This window comes from Embiotoca jacksoni, unplaced genomic scaffold, assembly GCF_022577435.1.
Source record: "Embiotoca jacksoni isolate LCO1_2020_lvr unplaced genomic scaffold, fEmbJac1.0.p SCAF_14, whole genome shotgun sequence".
Classification (NCBI taxonomy): Eukaryota; Metazoa; Chordata; class Actinopteri; family Embiotocidae; genus Embiotoca; species Embiotoca jacksoni.
Genome location: NW_027185274.1, coordinates 14568739 through 14581829, shown reverse-complemented (window position 1 = coordinate 14581829; position 13091 = coordinate 14568739). Strand labels below are relative to the sequence as shown.

The 13091-nt window shown below is 44.6% G+C and overlaps 2 protein-coding genes across 3 annotated transcripts in view; one reads left to right on the top strand and one right to left on the bottom strand.

Annotated features, from left to right (window-relative positions):
• The window catches only part of LOC138197375 (ribonucleoside-diphosphate reductase large subunit), a 4895-nt gene extending 1893 nt beyond the window's left edge, over positions 1-3002 (bottom strand). The window contains exons 1-2 of the mRNA XM_069148158.1: positions 2816-3002; positions 1-1295 (exon numbers count right to left, since the gene is read on the bottom strand). The exon at positions 1-1295 is cut by the window's left edge and continues 687 nt beyond it. Coding sequence (XP_069004259.1) covers positions 1-1295; positions 2816-2834 — 1314 coding nt within the window. The 5' untranslated portion in view covers positions 2835-3002. The remainder of the gene's footprint in view (positions 1296-2815) is intronic.
• Positions 3003-4462: 1460 nt separating this feature from the next.
• qpctla (glutaminyl-peptide cyclotransferase-like a) lies at positions 4463-12867 on the top strand. 2 transcript variants are annotated; one of them, XM_069148154.1, is made up of 8 exons: positions 4463-4611; positions 4720-5132; positions 8487-8633; positions 8718-9011; positions 9454-9615; positions 9900-9999; positions 10085-10201; positions 11711-12867. In XM_069148154.1, the coding sequence occupies exons 2-8, from the start codon at positions 4911-4913 to the stop codon at positions 11854-11856; spliced, it is 1188 nt and encodes a 395-aa protein (XP_069004255.1). In that variant the 5' UTR covers positions 4463-4611; positions 4720-4910; the 3' UTR covers positions 11857-12867. The 2 variants fall into 2 exon arrangements, with proteins under 2 accessions (XP_069004255.1, XP_069004254.1); XM_069148153.1 differs by having other exon boundaries at positions 4463-5132.
• The last annotated feature ends 224 nt before the right edge of the window (positions 12868-13091 follow it).

The following is a 13091-nucleotide window of genomic DNA, read 5'->3' as shown; positions in this document are numbered from 1 at the left end:
GTCGCTGGTGTACTCGACGATTTCCGTGCACAGGTTGCTGCACTTGATGGTGCCCAGATTCTGCTGGTTGCTCTTCCTGTTGCAGGCGTCCTTGTACAGCATGTACGGCGTGCCCGTTTCCGTCTGCGACTCGATGATGGCGTGCCACACCTGCTGAGCCTTCACCACGCGCTTGACCCGCCCCTCCTTCTCGTATTTGGCGTAGAGCTTCTCGAACTCCTCCCCCCAGCACTCGTTCAGCCCGGGACACTCGTCGGGACACATCAGGGACCAGTCTTGGTTGCTCTCCACCCTCTTCATGAAAAGGTCGGGGATCCACAGGCCGTAGAAGAGGTCTCTGGCTCTCTGCTCCTCCTTCCCCGTGTTCTTCTTCAGCTCCAGGAAGTCGAACACGTCGAAGTGCCACGGCTCCAGGTACATGGCGAAGGCCCCGGGTCGCTTGTTGCCCCCCTGGTCGACGTAACGCGCCGTGTTGTTGTAGACCCTCAGCATGGGCACGAGCCCGTTGGAGTTGCCGTTGGTGCCGGCGATGTAGCTCCCCGTCGACCTGATGCAGCTGACCGCCACGCCGATTCCTCCGGCCGACTTGGAGATGAGGGCGCACTGCTTCAGCGTGTCGTAAATGCCTTCGATGCTGTCGTCCTTCATGGCGAGCAGGAAGCAGCTGGACAGCTGCGGCCTGTTGGTGCCGGCGTTGAAGAGGGTCGGCGAGGCGTGGGTGAACCACCGCTCCGACAGCAGGTTGTAGGTCTCGATGGCGGCGTCGATGTCCGTGCTGTGGATTCCCACGGACACCCTCATGAGCATGTGCTGCGGCCGCTCGGCCACTTTGCCGTCGATCTTCAGCAGGTACGAGCGCTCCAGGGTCTTGAAGCCAAAGAAGTTGTAGGAGAAATCCCTGTCGAAGATGATGGCCGAGTTGAGGCGGTCCTTGTTCTCCAGGACGACGTCGAGCGTCTCCTTGGAGACCATGGGGGAGTGGCGTTTGTTATGAGGGTTGACGTAGTTGTACAGGTCCTCCATCACCTCGCTGAACACTTTCTTGGTCTCCTTGTGCAGGTTGGAGACGGCGATCCGAGCGGCGAGGATGGCGTAGTCGGGGTGTTTGGTGGTGAGGGTGGCGGCGATCTCCGCCGCCAGCGTGTCGAGCTCCACGGTGGTGACGCCGCTGTACAGGCCCTGGATCACCTTCATCGTGATCTGGGCCGGATCCACGAAGTCGGAGTTCAGGCCGTAGCAAAGCTTCTGGATGCGAGAGGTGATTTTATCGAACATGACGCGCTCTTGGCGGCCATCTGAAAAATAATAGAAAACCCACACGTCTCGGTGACTGAAGTCACGAGCAACATTCAACTAATTCGTTGATATTATCACTCGTCGGCATTAGTTTAAATTAAAAAAAAAAAGGCCAGTGACGCCCAACTCGCTGTAATCTAATGCTGAAGTAACTTTTTCATTTTATTAAAGTCGACCGAGCTCAAAAATGTCATCATCAATTCTACTAAACGATATCGAGGTTTGTTGGCGAGTTAAACATGTTCACTTTTGTTGGTAATTTTGTCCGCAGTTGGTCATCTGAAGTTGAAGAAACATTTCTGCATCAGTCGGTCTCCAGATTCCTTTGAAGTCTGGAAATGAGACTTTTTTTTACTTTTGGTGTCATTTAAGTGACTTTTGACATCTAATGGAAAAAACACAAACCATTTTACACAGTTTTGCTTTTAACTATCATTTATCGGAAGTCATTGTGTTCTTAAAGGAGTTAACGGCGTTAAAAAAAAAAAGTATTTAGAAATGACCAGTAGTACCACGTACAACCCCTCCAATGATTTAAAAGTGACTTAAAATAAAATAAAAAAAACATCTTGGCTTTTGTATATATACTTTGTATTTGTATACATAATATAATATAATATAATATAATATAATATAATAGTGCAGGGCTTATTGTCAACTATACTTTGAGAATTAAGGCGGAGCTTCACCAACTAGTGAACCAAAAAAAAAGAAAAGTGTTTTAATAATTTTCCAGTTTCCAGCCTCTTAAAATATCAACACTGTCCGTTTACTTTAATCTTCCAGAATTATGAAATTAATATCTTTTGATAAGGAAAAAAAACAAGACATTTTTTTTTTTGGTTGCACTTTGGGGAAACACTTTTTTTTTTTTTTTTTAATCAACAGCCATTTTCTGCCCTTCACATACCGACCTACTTTTTAACAGCAGATTTCTGCTGTGCTCATTACTTTGTTAGTTTTATGTCGGCCGGACGAAGCTTCAAGTGTTTCACGGTGCCAAGAAATGAGACTAGTTCACGTCTTGGATTGTGGCCATTGTAATATTATGAAAATGCCTCGTTTCGGAGGCTCCTCTAAACTGTTCTATCATTTTTACTTTAAAACATCCATTACCGATGAATGGTTTTTTTGTTTTTTTTTAAATATCCATATCAGGGATTTATTCATTATTAATCATTTTATGATTTATTTATTTTTTGTCCGTGTCATCCAGTTCCTTCTTCAGACACGTTACTACATGAACAGGGTTTTTTTTTGTTTTTTTTTGGCGCCATCTGTGACAAAGAGACTCGAAGCTGAGTCCATAAACACCGACAACTACATTGAACCGTCGACATTAAGCCTGCCGGACTAAACTGATCTTTCTAAAAATATTTAAAAAAAAAAAATTAAAAGTTGCGAAATAAGGAGTCAGACGGAGGCAGCGGGTCGGGACCACTGGAGGTATCCGCCCGACTGCAGCTAACTCGAGGCCTTGACTGGCAGCTTGATCCGGTCACAACAACAAAACGCTCACCTCGCTTGATCACGTGCATGTTTGGCAAAAGTGTGATGTGAGCTCGTCTCCCCCGAGAAAACAAGCCGCTCTCCTGCAACAAGTTGAACCTCCCCGCCGGTACCAAAAAAAAAAAAAGAAGCTGCGGCTTGAGCACAACGTCCTGCTTGTCAAAAGTCGGGCAGAGAAGCGCGAACGAGTCCCCGAAATCCCGCTAACGCCGTATTTGTACGGAAGACGTAACCAGGAAGAGAAGAGACAGACGGGCTTTCTTGGCCAATCAGCAGCGAGAGAACAAGCGGGGGGGTGGGGCGCCGTGTTTGAGACCCAATCACAGCAGAGTACAAGGCCCACTTCCATTTCCGGTTTTCAAATCTGGCGCGAAGGAGAAAGTAGGTGACGTAACGCTTCTCTCCTTGTTTTGTTCTGCAGGATAGACTTGACACTGATCCAGCACAGCAGCAGGAGGAGGAGGAAGGCCTCCACTTTATGTTCTTACACATTATTATAACGTGAATTTGTTACAAATAAACTCAGATAAACCATCAAATTGCTTTTCTATTATTCTATTATTATCTTATTGCTTCCTGTATGCTGCTGTAGTGAACAAAATTTCCCCTCGGGGATTAATAAAGTAACTACCTAACCTAACCTAAATCAAATATATTTATACACTTATATATAGAAATGCTTGTTGTCTTTTTAGGTAGGTAGGTAGGTAGGTAGGTATTTACTTTATTAATCCCCGAGGGGACATTTTTTTTCGCTACAGCAGCATACAGAAGCAATAAGATAATAATAGAAATAATAGAATAAAATAATAGAATAGAATAATAGAAAAGCAAATAGAATAGAATATAATAATAGAAAAGCACAACCACAGTAAATTGAGCCCATCTGGTTTGTACTCTGGTTTATGTACTGGACTGATTATATTTATAATCATGGATGTTTTCCAAGAAAATGATGATGTAAAGTTTTATATTTGCTACAAGCATTGATTCTCTGAAACCCAAGTTATGTAAACCCTGCAGACCGCTGAGGTCTATTACAGCCTATGTTCCCAGGACTAAAACAAAAATTGGTGGACCTGCTTATAGCCACTGAGCATTTTTTTTTTAATCCAATCTAAAAGATTTATCTCTTTAGAGAGGCTTTTTGCAAATTTTCTTCGGCATTATTAATTCTTCCCTTCAGCTGCTTTTGTATAATTGTCCGTCTACATATAATGTATCTTCCAGCACCCAGAAAAGCCTCTCATAAACTCTATGCTGACCTGCAAGGAGAAGTACTGACAGTGGGATCGATGATATTTAGGTCATATTTAGCAGCAGGTGAATCCACAAGAGCAAACTACAAAGATAAGCGGGTGGAATTTGTTTGTAGCACAATTATGTAAAAGCAGATCAACAGTATAAAAACAACAAAACTCAAACAAAAGACAGCATGATATTTAAACATCCAACAACACATCCCATCACATAAATACACAGTTATTTGTAGTGTTTTTTTGCATCGAAGTGTTTAATCTCAGTTGCTGTTGTTCCTCTCCTGCTCGGTAGGGGGCGCTAACGCACCACTCAGCTGATTTCTTTTTTTTCCAACCACCTTTAAAACCTAAAAGAAGTAACGTCACGATTTAATTAGAGAGTACGGAAGTGTTCCGTCATGAAGGGGCGTTAAATTGATCCTTTTTATTTAATTTTTTATTTCGACTCCTGCACCAGGAGAGCCGAGAGAAGTTTGCAATAAGATCACGTTGTGTTAGTTTTCATCTCTTGGTCGCTGTTAGTAGTTCAAATAAGTTTGTCACTGCGGTGAGGAAATGAACGACAGGATGAATCGGTGTCTGTTTATATTATAATTTATTCCGGATCGACTTCATCAAAGCGGCTCCTAAAATCCGCCATGTCTCCTCACAACAGGGCTGCGGGAGCCACTTCGAGGACCGAGACCGCCTCAGACGGACTTTGAAGCGCTGACGATGGCTCTTCGTGTTGACACGGGACCGCAGGCGGGTCTGAATGTAAGCTGTCCCTGTTTCTGTCGGGTCCTCCTCGACTTCCTGTGAGGATCGCTCTCAGCTGGGACACGTAGCTGTTAGGGGACAGCAGACATGTCCAGGTCCGGTCGGCGGTACAAGCCTCTGCTGCAGCAGAGCAACGGCGGCGGCTCCTTCCCCGGCTGTGACCGGGTACGGATGCCCCGGGCCCGGGTGCTGCTGCTCTGCCTCCTCGGTGCTCTGGTGCTGGCGGTGGTGCTGGGAGTCTACCTGTCCAACGACACCGCCGGGACGCACGGGAGCCGCGTGCCGGCCGCAGATCTGACCAAAGACCGGGTAAGAGGAGCAGGGACATGAACACCTTAAACTTTATGCAACCGTGGGACTGATTTTTATCCCTGAAATCGTGTATTTGTACCCGGAACGTCGTGCAGGATTATTCACTAAATACACCATATGGAGATGCTTGTATTTCTATTTTCTGTTACTTCCCGTATAATATCGTGCTCGTCACGCCACTGCAGTTCATTGACAGATGTTTACTTTGGAGCTCAAATCTTTCACTTTATGATTGGTTTATAAAATATGAAGCATTGCTGGATATTAAAGTAGCCAGCTGTGTATAAACCAGCTACAACCTAAGATTCAGCACATGCAACCATCTGTAATAATCCAATCATATGATTTGAAACTAAGCAGTCATATGACACAACGAGTACTTTACATACCTGCAGTACATTCTGCAGTAAGTCGGAGTATTTTATTTTAGACCCGAGATGGTTCTGCTTTATCTTTATCTTTAAGGACAAGATCCATTTGGTTCCTCCCAGATGAAACATTATTTGTTTTATTGTGGTGTGACTTTAGTCTCAGTGAATGTCTGTTTATAATTATATTAAAGTTTATTTGATTAATAATGGCTCCATCAGAGAGCAGATAAGTGACTACAGTCATTACAGTCACTGGAGTTGTCCAGGTGTGCCACCGATCACATCGCAACTTTTATTCACCCTTGTTATGGATATTATTGATTGATTGAGCCAGTTTTCTTTATGCTGCTCAAAATTAGAAAGAAAATCAACAATTTCCCTGAATATGGGGTGACAATCGGAACAGATGAACACGGCTCCTGCAGAGAAAATAGAGGACATTACAGTTTCCTACACACATTGAAGCTTATTTTATCATAGCAACAGTCCAAAACCCAAAGATATTCAATGTACTATCATGAGTTAGAAACAAAAGCATCAAGTTTTCATCTTCATGATTCGGTTGAAACTGCTGAAATGGTTAATCGAGTATCAACACAGTTGCAATAATTGTTTCAGTTCTAAGTAGGTCTTCCTCACTTCAGACAAGAAAAACCTCAACAACATAAACTGTATTGGAGAAAACCTGCGCCACACGCAGACAAACACGTGTTGTACGTTTAGACATGAGTTGTATTATATAGAAGCAGAATGACAGTATTTGGAAAATAAAGGCTAAATATACAGTGGTGTGAAAAAGTGTTTGCCCCCTTCTTGATTTCCAATTTTTTTTTGCATGTCTGTCACACTTAAATGTTTCAGATCATCAAACAAATTTAAATATTTGTCAAAGATAACACAAGTAAACACAAAATGCAGTTTTTAAATGAAGGTTTTTATTATTAAGGGAGAAAAAACAAATCCAAACCCACATGGCCCTGTGTGAAAAAGTGTTTGCCCCCTCCTGTTAAAACATAACTTAACTGTGGTTTATCACACCTGAGTTCAATTTCTCTAGCCACACCCAGACCTGATTACTGCCACACCTATACTCAATCAAGAAATCATTTAAATAGGACCTGCCTGACAAAGTGAAGTCGACCAAAAGATCCTCAAAAGATAGACATCATACCGAGATCCAAAGAAATTCAGGAACAAATGAGAAAGAAAGTAATTGAGATCTGTCAGTCTGGAAAAGGTTATAAAGCCATTTCTAAAGCTTTGGGACTCCAGAGAACCACAGTGAGAGCCATTATCCACAAATGGAGAAAACATGGAACAGCGGTGAACCTTCCCCTGGGCCGGCCGACCAAAATTACCCCAAGAGAGCAGCGACGACTCATCTGAGAGGTCACAAAAGACCCCAAGACAACATCCAAAGAACTGCAGGCCTCACTTGCCTCAGTAAAAGTCAGTGTTCATGACTCCACCATAAGAAAGAGACTGGGCAAAAATGGCCTGCATGGCAGAGTTCCAAGACCAAAAACACCGCTGAGCAAAAACAACATTAAGGCTCGTCTCATTTTTGCCAGAAAACATCTTGATGATCCCCAAGACTTTTGGGAAAATACTCTGTGGACTGACGAGACAAAAGTTGAACTTTTTGGAAGGTGTGTGTCCCGTTACATCTGGCGTAAAAGTAACACCGCATTTCAGAAAAAGAACATACCAACAGTAAAATATGGTGGTGGTAGTGTGATGGTCTGGGGCTGTTTTGCTGCTTCAGGACCTGGAAGACTTGCTGTGATAAATGGAACCATGAATTCTACTGTCTACCAAAAAATCCTGAAGGAGAATGTCCGGCCATCTGTTCGTGACCTCAAGCTGAAGCCAACTTGGGTTCTGCAGCGGGACAATGACCCAAAACACACCAGCAAGTCCACCTCTGAATGGCTGAAGAAAAACAAAATGAAGACTTCGGAGTGGCCTAGTCAAAGTCCTGACCTGAATCCTATTGAGATGCTGTGGCATGACCTTAAAAAGGAGGTTGGTGCTGGAAAATCCTCCAATGTGGCTGAATTACAACAACTCTGTAAAGATGAGTCGGCTAAAATTCCTCCACAGCTGTAAAAGACTCATTGCAAGTTATCGCAAACGCTTGATTGCAGTTGTTGCTGCTAAGGGTGGCCCAACCAGTTATTAGGTTTAGGGGGCAAACACTTTTTCACACAGGGCCATGTGGGTTTGGATTTTTTTTCTCCCTTAATAATAAAAACCTTCATTTAAAAACTGCATTTTGTGTTTACTTGTGTTATCTTTGACTAATATTTAAATTTTTGATGATCTGAAACATTTAAGTGTGACAGACATGCAAAAAAATGAGAAATCAGGAAGGGGGCAAACACTTTTTCACACCACTGTATGTACACCCCAGCCCGTTCACTCCACTCTGCATCTGCCAGTCGGCTGGTCGCTCCCTCACTGCGAGCTAAACACTACAAAATCCCGACTGTTTGCTGTCCTGGCTCCTAAATGGTGGCATGAGCTCCCCAATGACATTAGGACAGCAGAAAGTCTGTATATCTTCCGACGCAAACTAAAAACACACCTCTTCTGACTTTACCTTGAATAGGTAGCACTTTAGTAGCACTTAAAATGGCACTTACTTGTAGCACTTTGAAGTTTGGCTTTCTTGAAGAAAATTGTTCTTTCTTAATTGTTGTTGTTCTGAATTTGTACCCTCATGGTTGAAATGCACTTATTGTAAGTCGCTTTGGATAAAAGCGTCAGCTAAATGAAATGTAATGTAATTTAATATGTGAAGACTATGGATCAGAGAGGATTTTAAGACCTTAAACACAAAACCTCTTCCTCTGTACCACAAACATCTGGACCACCTCTGTGCTGCTTTTACACTTTTCTGCCTGCTTTTCTGATCACAGGATATTTTTTTTTTTTTTTTTTTTTCCCTCCTTCATCCCCGATCTCTGCTCTCCTGCAGTTGTCCCACAAACCCAGTAAGTGCTCTCCAGCTCAGCTCCGCCGTCTGGCCTCTCAGGTGGACGGCACCCGCCTGTGGGAGACTCATCTGCGACCCATCCTAATAGAGAGGCTCCCGGGGACACAAGGCAGCCTGGCTGTACAGCAGGTGTAAATATTTATATTTTCCTCCTCCTTCTTTTTTTTTTTTCGCCCATTGTCTCCTCATCTTTATCCCTCTGCTCTGCTCCAGCACATCGCCTCCACCCTGTCCTCGCTGTCTGCTGGCTGGTCCATAGACCTGGACTCCTTCCAGGCTCCAACCCCTCGTGGCCAGGTCGCCTTCACCAACATCCTTGCCACTCTGGACCCGTCAGCCCCTCGGAGGCTGCTCCTGGCCTGCCACTACGACTCCAAAGTCCTGCCTCCAGACCCCCGGGCCCCAGAGAGGGTGTTTCTTGGGGCCAGTGACTCCGCGGTGCCCTGTGCTATGATCCTGGAGCTCGCCACTTCTCTGGATGCTCAGCTCAGAACATTCAAACAGCAGGTATGTGTTGTGTTTTTGTTCCACGCGTGTAGTAACAACTACTGGAGCAGACTTGGTTCCTCTTTATTTGGCACTTTGCTGCATTTTTCCTGTGCTGAAGAGTAAATGTCTGAGATGCTGACGAGAGCTTCTTCTCCTTTTTATTTTTTTCTTACACGCTCCTTTCATCCCTCTGCCTCTGAGGCTGCAGTATCGGACAGAAAATGCTGACTCGAGCCTCCCGCTTTGAGTGCAGCAGTCATCTGTGTACAGCCCTATCTCTCCAGAGGCTGTGATTTATGTAGTTACTGTAGGAAGACACACACTCTCTCGCTCTCTCTCACACACACACACACACGCACACACGCTGCGGCAACACTGCAGAAAGAGAAACCTCGGTTGGTGCTTCATGTAAAGTGCGTTTTAATTTCATTACCTCTACTTTCTTCCTGTTTCCTCTTAGAAACTTCCAGTATCTCTTCAGCTGGTGTTTTTTGACGGGGAGGAGTCGTTCGAAGAATGGACCGCGACGGACTCGCTCTACGGCTCTCGTCACCTGGCCGAGCGCATGGCTAACACACCTCACCCTGCAGCCTCCTCACACGCCACCATGCTGCAGGCTGTGGTGAGGAAACAGAAACGCACGTCCTCTGAAGTCGTCCTCGCATCCTGATCCAGACGCACTCTGAATTATGTATGAGCAGACTGCCTTAACAACTGAACAACAGCAGGTCTCTCATGTGGACTGATCCTCTTACTGACATACACTGTAATATAGATCTGAATTCAAAATTGAATCAACAACACAAATCTAACATCTGCATGTCAGCAATGTAATGTTTTATGATTAAAAAGAAACTCATAATGTGATATTTAATTCCAGCTCCTGACTTTAACTTCTCTCTCCAGGACCTGTTTGTTCTGCTGGACCTGCTCGGTGGTCCTGATCCACTGATTGCCAATCACTTTGATAACACGGCACGCTGGTTTGACCGCCTGATTGCTGCAGGTAAGCGTTGCCCGTTACGCTCTCCTGAATATTTCCATCCCTCCCGGTTATATGCCCAACATCTGCCGTCTCCCCTCGTTGTCAGAGAAGAGACTCCATCGACAGGGACTCCTGACGTCTCACCCCTCAGAGCAGACCTATTTCCGGAAGGATGTGTACCTTGGGCCCGTGCAGGACGACCACATCCCCTTCCTTCACAAAGGTGAGTGACGACAAAGACATGTGATCAGCCGCCTCCTGTAGGATCCGCCTGCACAACGTCAGAAGGTCCAAGGAGGCAGCTCAGGTGCTCATCTCCTGCCTGAACAAGAGAAACCTCCTCCGTCTGTTCCCTCTGCAGATCGTCCACAATGCTGTTTCACACCCGGCGTTTAACCTTCGTTCACTACACTCGCTTCCCTTCGGTAGCTCCCCTTCAGTTCAAGTCTCTGGTGCTGGCCTACAGGGAACCGCTCCCTCCTATCAAGCCACGTTTAAACCCTACACTTACAACCATTGCCCTGCCATCTCTCAGAGGACCATGTGATGGCGCTCTTAGTCGTGCCTCTTCTCTGTCCCAGTGCAACAGTTGTGGAATAAATTCCCCATTGATGTCCGGAGCGGAAGAGTCACTTCCAAACTACACCTTAAACCTTTAAGCAAAAGGGAAAAAGGCACCTGCAATATAATACAGTCTAACATATCAGCGTGACAATGTGTGTCATTTGTAGAAGTCCCTCCAGTAAACGCCAATCTTGCATTAACGATAATTAATGCAAAGTCAGCCGCTACGAACAAAACTCGCTTTATCAACAAAAATAACTGCTCATTTACAATCAGCAAGGCTCTTCAACATCTCTCATCATCAAAACAAAACACAAACCGGTTGACTGACAAAAAGGACAAAACAGGATGTGATAAATTGTTTGCACTTATATAGCTTTATTACATAGTTGTGTCAAAGCGCTTTACAGTTTTCCTCCCAATCAACCACTCACTCACTCATTCCCACATCAGTGATGGTGCTCACCTGCCATCTGGAGCAACTTGGGGTTCAGTGTCTTGCCCAAAAACACTTCGGCAAGTGCACAGGGGATTGAACCCCCAACCCGATGGTTAGTGGGCAACCCGTGTTGTGAATGATTGGGAAAAGTTACAGGAAAACGTGGTCTTATGATGAGAATTAGGCTTTAGATTTACATGAGTTTTATCCACCTAGTAAGAGACTTCACTTTGTTTTTGTGCACACAGTGTGTGTTGCGTTAATATTATTGAAAAAAACGGTTGAATCACTTATTTTTAGACAATGATTTCTATGTTAGTCACAGACTGCCTGTTCTGTAAAGCTACGTCACTTTAATGACTGGATTTTTCTTTACTTTGAGCCCCCATGGTACTTTTAAGAAGTAGAAGAAGAAAACATCAACAAAGAAAAACCAAACGAAAATATTTCTGATATGAGCACTATTCTCATTATCATAAGAAGTGATTACGTTTGACCTTTTTTATTAGGTAGAAGCGAACAATATGACCATTCTCTTCTCGACTTTCACTTTTCCTGCAATTTTCCTGCAAAAAATGTATTTAAAGTTCTGCGAACTGCAACGAAGTTTCAGGGAAAAGAAATCTTAGCATTGTGGATGTCAGAAAAACACCCTGCCGGGGGGACTGATCTGTTGTCAGTATATATCACATGCTGACTGTCATCACTACCTTCATCTTCCCTGTACAGGCGTGTCTGTCCTTCATGTCATCGCCACTCCCTTCCCGCAGTTCTGGCACACACTAGACGACACCGAGGAGAACATGCACCGTCCGACTGTAGAGAACCTGACTAAGATCATGGCTGTGTTTCTGGCAGAATACCTGGGCTTCTGAACATCAAACACAAACACTGATCTGTGGTGAAGGTCCTGATGAGCTGATGAGAAATGACCCTGGTGAAATGAACCGACCTGAACTGGAACGCCAGCTGAACTTTACCAAAGACTAGTTGCTGCTGGACTGTCCTTGGTTTGCTGACATGGACGAGTCGGACCGGCTTGTCCAAATGGCACTAGAAGAAAAGTCTTGATTAAGATGTTATTTTACGGCGTATGAGTGAGCAGCTTGGAAATGTGTCTGTGAACTGAAAAACGCTCTAAATTCATGTTTTTTTCTTTATTGTGGTGGAAAAAAAAAAAAAGCACCTTATCAGCCTTTATTGTTTATTTACCCCGGTATGATGGAGATGCTGTGAACACGGTTCAGACGGTGACGATGGTGAACGACTGCTAGTTTTTATCTCAATCGTTTCCCCTGACTTTCCCTTCACATCAGTGAGGATCCTTTCGGCCTCGGCTGTTACTAAGTGCTAAACTAACTAACATCGCGATGATGTTATCGGAGTAAAAGTCCAACAGATGTTCTTTCACGCCTCGTTCAAGATGTTGTCAAGTCTGCCATGAAGTTAGCTTAGCGCGAGTTTGAAGACATTTTTGGGACGTGAGAAACACTGAAGCGTGCCGTTACTGGATCAGTTCTGGATGTAGCACATTGAACATTTTACCAACATTGTCCCTTCAGCAAGTCTAAAACCCTGATTGTCATAAATGTCTTGTTTCCGTGTGTGAATACTGTGTGGAGATGCACTGCGGGACTTTACAGCACATCTGTGAACTGATATTAAATGGAGCCATATTTGCCCCTTTTTATGTACATGTCCAGTCGGTATTAATAGGAAATGTAGTCAATCGAAAAACTCCCTGTGAGACAGCTGTTGTTCTTCTGGCACCAGCTCCGTCATTTCACGTCTACGGTGTCGTAGTTGGTGGCTGGAAGCACTGCAGGCTGATTTGAGCTGTCTGGGTCACCAAAGAGCTGCTCCATAATAAAAAGACGTTTCCAACAGCGAATCCCATAATATGAGTGCAGAGGATGTTATGCACGAGGATACATTTGACAGCATTTTAGCTGACCTGAGCCGAAGAAGAAGTGCAGCAGAGAGGTCGGCGCTGCGGCTGCAGCAGCAGTGAAAGAGGATATGGATGCTGGGGACCGTCCAGAAATTGAGCTGCTGAGAGCAAACGGCGACTGGTGGTGCTTTTGCTCAAATTGATCTCCGATGCCAACAG